A 13,760-nucleotide genomic window follows, 5' to 3' on the forward strand; every position below is an offset into this window, starting at 1 on the left:
ATGTGGAAAGGGAGCTGTGTTTTCAGTGCATTACACATGACAGCTAGAGACTGAGTGTGAACGAATGTGGCCTTTTTTGTCTTTTCCTAGCACTACCTCGCCGGGGGTGGGGATGGTATTTCATGTGTGGCGACGGGAATGGATGAAGGCAGCATGTATGAATATGCACAAGTGTATATATATATATATATATATATATATAAGTCTGTCTATATGTTGAAATGTACAGGTATGTATATGTGCATGTGTGGGCGTTTATGTACATACATGTGTATGTGAGTGGGTTGGGCCATTCTTTCGCATGTTTCCTTGTGCAACCTCGCTAACGCGGGAGATGGCGATTAAGTATAATAAGTATAATAAATATATATAAATATATATATGTCCAAAAGCATAAAACATAAAATCTCTTATTACCCTAACTTTTTTTTTTCTTGTGTATGCTTTTATATAAAAATTACAAAGATGTCAGCTCAGTCAATTAAAGGAATTATTTAGTAAGAATTATGAAGTGGAAGCTTTCACTCATAGCTGCAGCTAACAGTGATCCAAGATGATAAGAAAGCTTTGTTTCACTAATGCCTTCAAACCTGACCTAACCTAACCTAACCTAACCTACCCCTTGATTATACATCAATAATTAATGGGGGTCTTTAAATGAGCTCTTTTGATAACTAATGAGAAAATTTGCCTCTACATTCTTAATCCTTGCTAATAATCATCATTGGCCTACTCTCATACGAATGATTTATTAATCCTTTTATAATGGAACCATGAAAACTGTAGGAGATACAAAATGGAGGTCAATCAAGAAACTAAAAAAATATTTCAGACCCATCATCAGCGTATCAGAGCCAGATTTCTGAATGACTGATGACTGCAATATCCTGCAAGGGGCCTCTGTATGAGTCTCTTAAGTACAACTGGTAAGGTGTATGCAAGTGGTGACTGAAAAAGTAAATAACATATACAAAACATCAAACTAGGGAGAAGCAGTGCATGTTCATAAGAGGTAAAGTTTATGTGGACCAAGTTCTTGCTTTGAAGAATTCTTATGTAAAATATTGGTGAGAGCGAACTGAAAGTATAATCTATGGATCTGAAAAAAGTGTATGATTTGGCTGACTGAGGCCTAAAATAAGGTGCTGTTAGTATGATGTGTGGTAAATGGAAAGTTACTTTATGCAGTTAGGAGCTTTAATGGGGAAATATGCATGTGTGTAAGCAGAAAGGAAAATAACATGTGATTCTTGATGAAGAGGGGTCTGCATCACAGATATGTGACTGCATCCTAAATGTTTAGTCTCTTGATGGAAAGGGTGGTAGGTCTACCATATGTTTGGGGTGGAAAACATGGGAAAAGATTCAGTTGTTGTTTGCTGATGATACAGCTCTGATGAAAAACTCCAGAAGTTGGTGACAGAGTGTGTGAGAGGAGATGCCTGAAAGTGGATGTAAACAAAAGTAAGGTAATGAGGTGCAGCATGAAGGGATGAGAAAGGATGGTTTGTAAGTTCAAATGTGGAAGGCCTGGAGGAAGTTAATGTCCTAAGTGTGATGAGGTCTATGTGGAAGGAGAGGTCAGTGTCTGTTAGAGCAAAGATGGGTATCTGAAGATATAATAGTCACAATAGTGTTACTGGGATTTGAGTCTTGGGACCTGCACACCAAAGAATGGAAGAGAACAGACATATTGGAAATGTGGTATGAGATGGAGGTGACTGTGTACAGAATGATAGTGTAAGAGAATGGTCTGTATTAAATGCAGAATGACTGAGAGGGCTGACCTGGGTGTACTGAAATAGTTTGGACATATAAAGAGGATGATCAGAGAAAGGGTGACTAAGAGGATCTATGTGTCAGAAATGGAGGGAGAAAATGGAAGGAGACTAAAAAAGAAATGGAAGGATAGTGAAAGTGGCTTTAGACTACCAGGGACTAAACATTCAAGAGAATGAGAGACATACATGTAAGAGTGAACTGGATCGATGTAGCACACTGTATAGGGGATAAAGTGCTGTCAATGGGTTAAACTATAGCATGTGAAGGGGTTAGGGTAAAACATGGAACAGTCCATGAGGCCTCACTGTGGATGGTATGGCTCTGATTTTGGTGTATTATACATGAGAGTCAGAAAGTAGATGACTGCAAGTGGGAACTTTATTCATCTGTTCCAAAGCTACCTTGCAATGGCAAGAGAAGCAAATGGGTATAAAACAATCATAATACCTATTTTTTACTGCATTACTATGAAGTTCATTAAAATGAAAAAGAATGCAAAACTGCAATTAAATGAAATTATAAATCTGATGACTTACACGATCTCTGCGTCGTGCATTGTGCCAGTTCTTGCTAGCCTGATAAAGATGGGGTATGTGACCTGGAGGTAGGTGGGCTGGATGACCAGGAGGCAGGTGAGCCTGGTGGGTTGGAGGAAAGTGGGCTGAGTGGCTAGGAGGATGGTGGGCCGGGTGGCCAGAAGGCAGATGATCCGGGTGCACCACCTGCGTTGAGGGCAAGTAATTGGTGCCGGAAACATACATGGACGGATGAGTGCCCCCGACCGTGACACCGCCCTGCAAAATGTACAATACATATAATCAATCTAATCACATTCTATTAACAAGCTGTGAAAACAAATATCATATATATATTCATTTATCCATTACATATTTTAAATTTTTTATATATCTTTTTATACTTGATTACCGTTTCCTGCATCAGCAAGGTAGTGCCAGGAAACAGACAAAGAATGACCCATCCACTCATATACACATACATATATACATAAATGCCCATACACATTTATATTATCATCATTATATATACATACATACATATATATATTATCCCTGGGGATAGGGGAGAAAGAATACTTCCCACGTATTCCCTGCGTGTCGTAGAAGGCGACTAAAAGGGGAGGGAGCGGGTGGCTGGAAATCCTCCCCTCTCATTTTTTTTTAATTTTCCAAAAGAAGGAACAGAGAAGGGGGCCAGATGAGGATTTTCCTTCTAAGGCCCAGTCCTCTGTTCTTAACGCTACCTCGCAAATGCGGGAAATGGCAAATAGTATGGAAAATATATATATATATATATATATATATATATATATATATATATATATATATATATATATATATATATATATATACATATATACACATAGATATATATATATATATATATATATATATATATATATATATATATATTTTTTTTTATACTAAAAAAAAAAAAAAAAAAAAAATATATATATATATATATATATATATATATATATATATCTATGTATATCTATGTGTATATAATATATATATATATATATATATATATATATATATATATATATATATATATACATAGATATATATATATTATATACACATAGATATACATAGATATATATATATATATATATATATATATATATATATATATATATATATATATATATATTTTTTATACCATTCGCCATTTCCCGCGATAGCGAGGTAGCGTTAAGAACAGAGGACTGGGCCTTTGAGGGAATACCCTCACCTGGCCCCCTTCTCTGTTCCTTCTTTTGGAAAAAAAAAAAAAAAAAAAAAAAAAAAAAAAAAAACGAGAGGGGAGGATTTCCAGCCCCCTGCTCCCTTCCCTTTTAGTCGCCTTCTACGACACGCAGGGAATACGTGGGAAGTATTCTTTCTCCCCTATCCCCAGGGATAAATTCTGGGGGCCTTGAAGAATGTGTGGAAGTCGAGAACATTATCTCGGAAAGCAAAAATGGCTATGTTTGAAGGAATAGTGGTTCCAACAATGTTGTATGGTTGCGAGGCGTGGGCTATGGATAGAGTTGTGCGCAGGAGGATGGATGTGCTGGAAATGAGATGTTTGAGGACAATGTGTGGTGTGAGGTGGTTTGATCGAGTGAGTAACGTAAGGGTAAGAGAGATGTGTGGAAATAAAAAGAGCGTGGTTGAGAGAGCAGAAGAGGGTGTTTTGAAGTGGTTTGGGCACATGGAGAGAATGAGTGAGGAAAGATTGACCAAGAGGATATATGTGTCGGAGGTGGAGGGAACGAGGAGAAGAGGGAGACCAAATTGGAGGTGGAAAGATGGAGTGAAAAAGATTTTGTGTGATCGGGGCCTAAACATGCAGGAGGGTGAAAGGAGGGCAAGGAATAGAGTGAATTGGAACGATGTGGTATACCGGGGTTGACGTGCTGTCAGTGGATTGAATCAAGGCATGTGAAGCGTCTGGGGTAGACCATGGAAAGCTGTGTAGGTATGTATATTTGCGTGTGTGGACGTATGTATATACATGTGTATGGGGGGGTTGGGCCATTTCTTTCGTCTGTTTCCTTGCGCTACCTCGCAAACGCGGGAGACAGCGACAAAGTATAAAAAAAAAAAAAAAAAAATATATATATATATATATATATATATATATATATATATATATATATATATATATATATATATATTATCATTATTATACTTTGTCGCTGTCTCCCGCGTTTGCGAGGTAGCGCAAGGAAACAGACGAAAGAAATGGCCCAACCCCCCCCCATACACATGTATATACATACGTCCACACACGCAAATATACATACCTACACAGCTTTCCATGGTTTACACCAGACGCCTCACATGCCCTGATTCAATCCACTGACAGCACGTCAACCCCGGTATACCACATCGCTCCAATTCACTCTATTCCTTGCCCTCCTTTCACCCTCCTGCATGTTCAGGCCCCGATCACACAAAATCTTTTTCACTCCATCTTTCCACCTCCAATTTGGTCTCCCACTTCTCCTCATTCCCTCCACCTCCGACACATATATCCTCTTGGTCAATCTTTCCTCACTCATTCTCTCCATGTGCCCAAACCATTTCAAAACACCCTCTTCTGCTCTCTCAACCACACTCTTTTTATTTTCACACATCTCTCTTACCCTTACGTTACTTACTCGATCAAACCACCTCACACCACATACTGTCCTCAAACATCTCATTTCCAACACATCCACCCTCCTCCGCACAACCCTATCTATAGCCCAAGCCTTGTGACTATATAACATTGTTGGAACCACTATTCCTTCAAACATACCCATTTTTGCTCTCCGGGATAACGTTCTCACCTTCCAAACATTCTTCAACGCTCCCAGAACCTTTGCCTCCTTTCCCACCCTGTGACTCACTTCCGCTTCCATGGTTCCATCCAGTGCTAAATCCACTCCCAGATATCTAAAGCACTTCACTTCCTCCAGTTTTTCTCCATTCAAACTTACCTCCCAATTTGACTTGTCCTGAACCTAATAACATTTACTCTCAGCTTCCTTCTTTCACACACTTTACCAAACTCAGTCACCAGCTTCTGCAATATCTCACCCTAATCAGCCACCAGTGTATCATCAGCAAACAACAATTGACTCACTTCCTCAGCCCTTTTATCCACAACAGACTGCATACTTGCCCCTCTACCGAAAACTCTTGCATTCACCTCCCTAACAACCCCATCCATAAACAAATTAAACAACCATGGAGACATCACACACCCCTGCCACAAACCGACATTCACTGGGAACCAATCATTTTCTTCTCTTCCTACTCATACACATGCCTTACATCCTCAATAAAAACGTTTCACTGCTTCTAGCAACTTACCTCATGCACCGTATACTCTTGATACCTTCCACAGAGCATCTCTATCAACTCTATCATATGCCTTCTTGAGATCCATAAATGCTACAAACAAATCCATTTGTTTTTCTAAGTATTTTTCACATATATTCTTCAAAGCAAACACCTAATCCAAAGACAAAGGGGATGATGGTGAGTGTTCAAATTACAGAGGCATAAGTTTGTTGAGCATTCCTGGGAAATTATATGGGAGGGTATTGATTGAGAGGGTGAAGGCATGTACAGAGCATCAGATTGGGAAAGAGCAGTGTGGTTTCTGAAGTGGTATAGGATATGTGGATCAGGTGTTTGCTTTGAAGAATGTATGTGAGAAATATCTAGGAAAACAGATGGATTTGTATGTAGCATTTATGGATCTGGAGAAGGCACATGATAGGGTGGATGGGATGCTTTGTGAAAGGTTTTAAGTGAGTATGGTGTGGGAGGTAAGATGCTAGAAGCAGTGAAAAGTTTTTACCAAGGATGTAAGGCATGTGTATGAGTAGAAACAAAGGAAAGTGATTAGTTCCCAGTGAATGTTGGTTTGCAGCAGGGATGCATAATGTCTCCACGGTTCTTTAATTTGTTTATAAATGGGGTGGTTATGGAGGTAAATGCAAGAGTTTTGAAGAGAGGGACAAGTTTGCAGTCTGTTGTGGATGAGAGGGCTTGGGAAGTGAGTCAGTTGTTGTTCACAGATGATACAGTGCCAGTAGCTGATTCGGGTGAGAAACTGCAGAAGTTGGTGACCTGAGTAGGGTAAAGTGTGTGAAAGAAGAAAGTTGAGAGTAAATGTGAATAAGAGTAAGGTTATTAGGTTTAGTAGGGTTGAGGGACAAGTTAAATGGGATGTAAGTTTGAATGGAGAAACATTGGAGGAAGTGGAGTGTTTTAGATATGTGGGAGTGGACTTAGCAGCGAATGGAACCTTGGAGTTATATATTACCATAGGCAAGAAGGGAAGTGATGTCATCACTAAGTGGAGGTTGCTGACTGGCTGGTGGGAAGATCCAAACCAAGCCACTAGGACATGAGCACCATACAGGAAGGTAGCAAGAAGTGGCAGGGAGTTAAGAAGTAACTAATCTCTGGGAATCCTTACAATTTTCACAAGGATAACAGGGCAATCCATATCTGGAGACACACATCTGCTATACACATTTACACTTGTCTTCTAAGTGCTGCTATTACATACACATTCAAGGACATCCTTATTCTTTGTAATTTCTGTTCTTCATTTATGCATTCAGTATATATCAAAACTTTAGTCTTACCTTTGATGCAAGCTGCACTGCAGCTGGGGATCTAGTGGGCAGCATCAAGCCACCTCGTCGACCAGAAGGGGATTTGGGACGTGGGGAACCTGGTGAACGAGCTGGAGTGTCATTATTGCTGTCTTGCCAAACTCTAGACACATGCTCATCTGATGAAAGAGAGATAACTTTAGCTAATTTAGTTACAGAAACGTGAAGACTACATACAATCACCATAGGGATCTGTTTCATCATCTTTTATCATCACTACATTACTTCAAGAACCATTTCCCCAAAGGATACTATAGTTTCAAAGCTATGCTACAATAAGCAGAATGAAATGATGAACTCCTTTCAAGTGAGAAATTCTTGGACAAGACTGTAATCTGATGATACAACCTTACTGAGGGAGACATTTTCACTTGCAGCAGAACCACAAACAGAGTCAGGTAAAATCTAAGGATAAGTACACATGTGCTGTCATTGAGCTGAACCAAGGAATGTGAAATATCTAGGGTAAACCATGGAAAGGTCTGTGGGGCCTGGATGTGGATGGGGGCTGTGGTTTCGGTGCATTACACATGACAGATAGAGACTGAGTGTAAATGAATGTGGCCTTTTTTGCCCGTTTTCCTGGTGCTACCTCACTAAACCAGTGGGTAGCCCCGATCACTCAAAATCTTTTTCACTCCACCCTTCCACCTCCAATTTGGTCTCCTGCTTCTCCTTGTTCCCTCCACCTTTGACACATATATCCTCTTTGTCAATCTTTCTTCACTCATTCTCTCCATATGTCCAAACCATTTCAACACACTCTTTTTATCACCATACATCTCTCTTACCCTTTCATTACTTACTCGATCAAACCACCTCACACCACATACTGTCCTCAAAAATTTAATTTCCAACACATCTACCCTCCTCCGTACAACCCTATCTATATCTATAGCCCATACATCACAATCATATAATATTGCTGGAACTACTATTCTTTCAAGCATACCCATTTTTGCTATCCAAGATAACGTTCTCGCCTCCCACACATTCTTCAACGCTACCAGAACCTTCACCCCCTTTCCCACCCTGTGACTCACTTCTGCTTCCATGGTTCCATCTGGTGCTAAGTCCACTTCCAGAAATCTAAAACACACCCCCTTTCCCACCCTGTGACTCACTTCCACTTCCATGGTTCCATCTGGTGCTAAGTCCACTTCCAGAAATCTAGAACACCTCACTTCCTCCAGTCTTTCTCCATTCAAACTTACCTTCCAAATAACTTGTCCCTCAACCCTACTGAACCTAATAACCTTGCTCTTATTCACATTTACAGTATTCCTTGGCAGGAAGAGAAGGTGGCAAAAACTGCTCTACAGACAGCGAGTTCCACTAAAGTACAAAGTTTCTGTACAATACAGACAGATCTCTTAAAACATTTGAGATGCGTTCTTAAAAATGTCTGTTAAGTGAGGAATCTGTTAAGAGGGGTCACTATAACATGGCACCTAAAGAGATATGTTCCAGACACATACAATTCTTACATTAGTAAATGTTATAGAATGGCTTCCTTAGGTTACAGCAGGTTCTGCAAAGATCATTATGGTGACGTATATGAAATTAAGATAATATTTATACATATACCATATGAAACTAATAACAATCAACACTCACCATTCTGTTGGAACTTGTTGTGTAGTTCACCAATGCTGATACACTCTGAAAGCACACCTGCACCTGACCCATTAAATCCTAGAAGTCATGGTTCCAAACTTACATTCAGATATAACATCCTACTGGCATGACAGGGATGGGAAACTTTGTAAAATACTAACCCTGAATACTAAGGTGTGATATGCAAAAAACGAGACAGCACTTTAAGCATCCAGGGCCCAAGGCTCTTCAATGCCTTGCCTGCACTCATCAGAAACACCAAGTGATGCACAGCAGAAAAGTTTAACAGTGCCTTGGAGAAGAACCTACAAAGTGTACCAGATCAGCCAGACTGCACAGGGTAGGGGAGCCTACAGGCTGCGGGTCAACCAAAGACCCAACCTAACAGTACGGGTCCAACCTGAAGTGGGGGTAGATCAGCCATGAAGACTTCAACAGGAATTCACCAGTGTTGGCAAAACAAGCATACATTTATCTTTGAAAGCTCATCAGTAATTTTACCATATAACTAAAAAACACTGATTATTTGAATTATCAACGGAGAGCTGTAATGCAGGAAAATAACAAGTTTTCAGCCAAGGAGGAAGCAGTGTTCCTTTAGATGAAGTGGTGTTCCATGGGGAAACTGTGTTTCTTGGAGAGAAGCAGAATTCCTTGGCAGGAAGTGAAGGTGGTGTGCACTGCTTCACAAACACTAAAGTCCACCAAAGTGCAACTGTCTTTTAGCTTCAGAATAATTCTATATAATATCACAGAAGTCATATTGTGATGAAATTGGCATTCTAAAAGTGCCTACAATATATATGTAATGGTTCATGACCTAGCACAAGTGAGACCACCAGCAAACAATGTAATATTTCTTTTACTAACCATGATAACCCATGTGGTTGAAGATATTGCTGCATTTCTATCAATATATAGGCGAGATATATGCACTGCTTCATCAATATCAGTAAAACAAAAATGTATCTATCAAATCCTGTGCAGTGACCCACTGTTATTCCACAAAGTGTCACCTTACTGATGGTGTCTTGACTTGGTGGCAGGTTACAGCATGTGACCTCACCTGACCTACTGATTCTTGAGAAATGAGTTTGGTGGCCCAATCAACGGCTTCACGTGTTGCATCACTCCATGACACCCATACTCAATGCTCAGCAGTGGCACATCAAAAGCTGCCACCATAATTATTCCTTTAAACAGATAACCAGATCCCTTGCATGAGAAGAGCCATTCTTAAAAACCTAATCTCAGTCCAACAGCACGAAAAGAGGCCAGAACTTGCGTCATTTGGCTGTGACGTTTCAAATTCCTTTTTGGGAACAGCTTCTTCCAGACCGCCTTTATGACCACATCTTCCTGCCTCTTATATACTCAGGGTATCACCACAGAAAGGCAGTCAAGCAGCAGACTTGCTCTAGACAAAAAATGTACCAATCCAGTACCTGAAGTCTTGGCCATGTGACTCCAGTCACATCACCTTTTGGGTGCTTCCTCCATCTTTAGAAGTCCCAACATTATTCCTGATGTTTCATCTTTCTAGCAGGTCTCCTTATTTCATCTTTCTTGCAGGTTTTCTTGTGATGCTTCATCTCTGTCATCCACCTTTGGCATGGCTCACTTGAGACACTATCTTTGCTTGTCACAAGCAACAGCTGTGACAACAAGAGACCTACAGCTGTACTCACGGAACTCCTGCACAACCTGGCCACTGCCTCACATTCCAGGAGTCTCCAGCAACTCAAATATACTCAAGGAGCCATGATCTGTGCCACATCCACCTCCTACAGGAGCTCCATGTAGACTCAGCAGCCACACACTTCTCCCACATGCTCCTGCATCCTCACCAGCATCACAGGTTCCCTGCTGAACATCTCATATTACTCAACCTAACTCACTTGACTACTCCATCACAATCCTGCACCTCCAGTAGCTCATTGCCCCTGGGCTATTTCACCTTACGTACCGTATCAAATAAAGCACTGCTGTTGTTGATAATGTGTTTCTGTGTCCCTCACTTACACTACTCCAACAATCAATAAGATAACCTGCTAAGTCTGCATAAGACATTTACTTCTGCTGAATGACATTTGTTACCCCTATAATAAATTGGAAATAGGCCCACAACATGTATACAAACGTTTCAAATGATATAATTTGCTTACAATTGTAATTGGTTTATTCTTATTATGTCCGAGTTTTATTGTTAAATCAATTAGAATCCCTCTATGTCAATTTAGTGTTCTTGGGCCTCAAAAAACTGAGGTTGACTTTTATATAGGGTATATTCATCAATAAATAAAGGATTCTTTGACCAAAAATCTTGGGTTCCCTGGTACTTGAGATTGCCAGTTTGTCTTTGAATGCTGACAGCAACACAAAGATATACATCAGTGGGTGTTCAAGCGTTAACATTCATTACATCTGTTGGTGACTGTGTAGAGTGGTTTCTCAGAGAGGAGGTGCAAGTTGAGGCTGAAAAAAATCCACTAAAAGGTCAAGCAGACAAAGCTGGATGACTGGAACACAAAGTGTTCCCTGACCTACCCAATATGGACTGGCAGGGATCCACATCGTCTAGAGCGATCTTCTGTGCAAGTTTGTCTAGGAGAAGTGATGGAGGAAGACTGTTGAAGGCATGTTCTCTTCGGCACTCATCAGATACATTGTCCCCCTGCAAAATAAAAGTGAAAGTGGATCTAAGACTTGTTCCTTCTATATAAATAGTGGTTTGCCCTTTTTCAACTCTTAAAAATATCCACAAGAATACCTGATATAATGTCATGAAAACAATAAGTTCTTGGAACTACCCTAGCGAACCTTACAATTATATTTAAAAAGATCCAGTCAAATAGTTTTACTTACTATAGCATACATAGCTTGTGCTCTGGTTGCAAACACAGGACATAACAAGGAGTCAAACAAAAAGCATGAAATACTCTTCTAATAACAAAGGGATGGATGAAAAGCATAAACTAAGTAATGAAAATGTGAATACCCACAGTATATAAAACTTTAAAAAGGTTCCATGAATGAGGAATTCCTTATACATTGTACAAATAGGTAATCACAATTACAAATGAGATCCAAGCCAAACACTTTGTTTTCCAATGAGAAAGAAATCGAACAACAAACGTACATCCTGACATTGTACAGAAACTTATAATGTTACTGATGCTAAAACAATATGAGAAGGAATCAAAGTAACCAAGATGAAACACCAGATCACCAAAACATTGCTGAAATACATTATAAATATCTCCTACCTGTTGTTATTAAGGTGGTGACAAGTGTACTGCCAATGAAAATTCTAAGCGGAGGATTTATACCAGAAATATGAGTGGTTGAGGCAAGGAGGAATACAAAATATCAAAATTATAAGAAAATCATGTAAAACTATGATAAAGTTAGATGGGTGCTTTTAAAATCATACACTAAAGCATATGACAGACATTTTTATACATGTCCACCATTTCCCACATCAGAGAAGTAGCACCAGGAACAGATGACAAAAGGCCACATTCACTCACCTCCATTCTCAATCCATCATGTGCAATGCAACCAGGCCCCACAGACTTTTCTATGGTTCCTCCTGCTGAACATGCTCTGGTTCAGTCCACCGAAAGCATATCGCCTCCTGTATACCACATCATTCCAATACACTCTATCCCATACACGTTTTTTTACTCTCCTGCATGTTCAAGTCCCGATCACTCAAATCACTTTTCATAACATTCTTCCATCTTCAGTTTGCTTTCCCCCTTCTCCTTCCCCCCTCCACTTCTGACACAAATATCTTCTTTGTCATCCTCCCTTCACCCACTCTCTTCTTACTTCCAAACCATTTTAGCGCAGCCTCTTCAGCTCTCTCATTTACACTCTTCATCTTACCATATTTCTCTCTTACCTCTTTATTCCTTACTCAACCAAACCAACTCACACAACATACTGACCTAAAACATTTCATTTCTCACACTTCCACCCTCCACACATCCTCATCTATAACCCATGCCTCGCATCAATGCAACATCAGTGGGACAACTACACCATGAAACATTCATCAATGCTCCAAGAACCTTCGTCCCCTCATCCTCCCTGTGCTCTCTTCAACTTCACTGGTTCCATTCACTGCCATATCCACTTCCAATAATCTAAAACACCTCACTTCTTCCAAATTTTCTCTGTTCAAACTCACATCCCACTCAACTTGTCCCTCTACACTACTAAACCTAATAACCTTGTTTTTATTCACATGCAGTTTATTACTCAAATCTACCAGCAGTGCTGTCAACAGCTAATAACAACTGCCTCATTTACAAGGCCCCCCCCTCTCCTTCCTACATATTATGCCCCTCTCTCCAAGACCCTAGAACTTTCCTCTTTCACCATCCTATCCATCAACAAATCAAGCAGCCATGGTGACATCACACACCCCTGCTGCACATCCATCTTCTCCTGGAATTACTCAATTTCCTCCCTTTCAACTCGTAAACATGCCTTTCATTCTTGATAAACACTTTTCACTGCTTCTAGTAGCCTTCCCCTCACACCATATATTTGTAAGACCGTCCACACAGCATTTCTATATATCCTATCATATGCTGTCTCCAAATCCACAAATGTCTTACAAATCCTTCTGTTCCTCTAAATTTTTCTCACACATATTTTTCAAAGCAAGCACCTGATCCACATATCCTGAAACCACATTGTTCCTCCTCAATCTGATGCTCTGTGCATGCTGTACTCTCTCAATCAACACTCCCATACACCACACCAGGTACACTCAACAAACTTTTATCTCTGCAGCTCAAACACTAACATTTGTCTTCCTTGCCTTTATACAGAGGCATAATACATGCATTTCACCAATGCTCAGACACATCACCATGATCCATACATGCACTGAATATCCTACCTAACCAATCAACAACAGTCACCACCTTTCTTAAGAAATTCAACAGCAATACCATCCACTCTAGCCGTCTTGCAACATTTCATCTTAGGCAAGACTTTCATCACCTCTTCTCACTCTACCAAACCACTTTCCATGACTCTTTAACTTAGCATACTTCCGACCCAAACACACTATACCTGCCAACCTAATATCAAACTCATTCAAGAATCCTTCAAAATACAAAATCCTAATTTCATCTCCTCCTAACCTCATCACTATCTG

At 40.0% G+C, this 13,760-nt stretch overlaps 1 protein-coding gene across 5 annotated transcripts in view; it reads right to left on the reverse strand.

Moving 5' to 3' along the window:
• LOC139758727 (uncharacterized) overlaps positions 1-13,760 on the reverse strand; it is a 139,748-nt gene that overhangs the window by 47,666 nt on the left and 78,322 nt on the right. For all 5 annotated transcript variants that reach the window (XM_071680430.1, XM_071680433.1, XM_071680429.1 and 2 more), the window contains 3 exons: positions 11,132-11,258; positions 6,938-7,086; positions 2,319-2,576 (listed from right to left, as the gene is read on the reverse strand). In XM_071680430.1, coding sequence (XP_071536531.1) covers positions 2,319-2,576; positions 6,938-7,086; positions 11,132-11,258 — 534 coding nt within the window. The remainder of the gene's footprint in view (positions 1-2,318; positions 2,577-6,937; positions 7,087-11,131; positions 11,259-13,760) is intronic.

This window comes from Panulirus ornatus, chromosome 31 (assembly GCF_036320965.1).
Source record: "Panulirus ornatus isolate Po-2019 chromosome 31, ASM3632096v1, whole genome shotgun sequence".
NCBI lineage: Eukaryota > Metazoa > Arthropoda > Malacostraca > Decapoda > Palinuridae > Panulirus > Panulirus ornatus.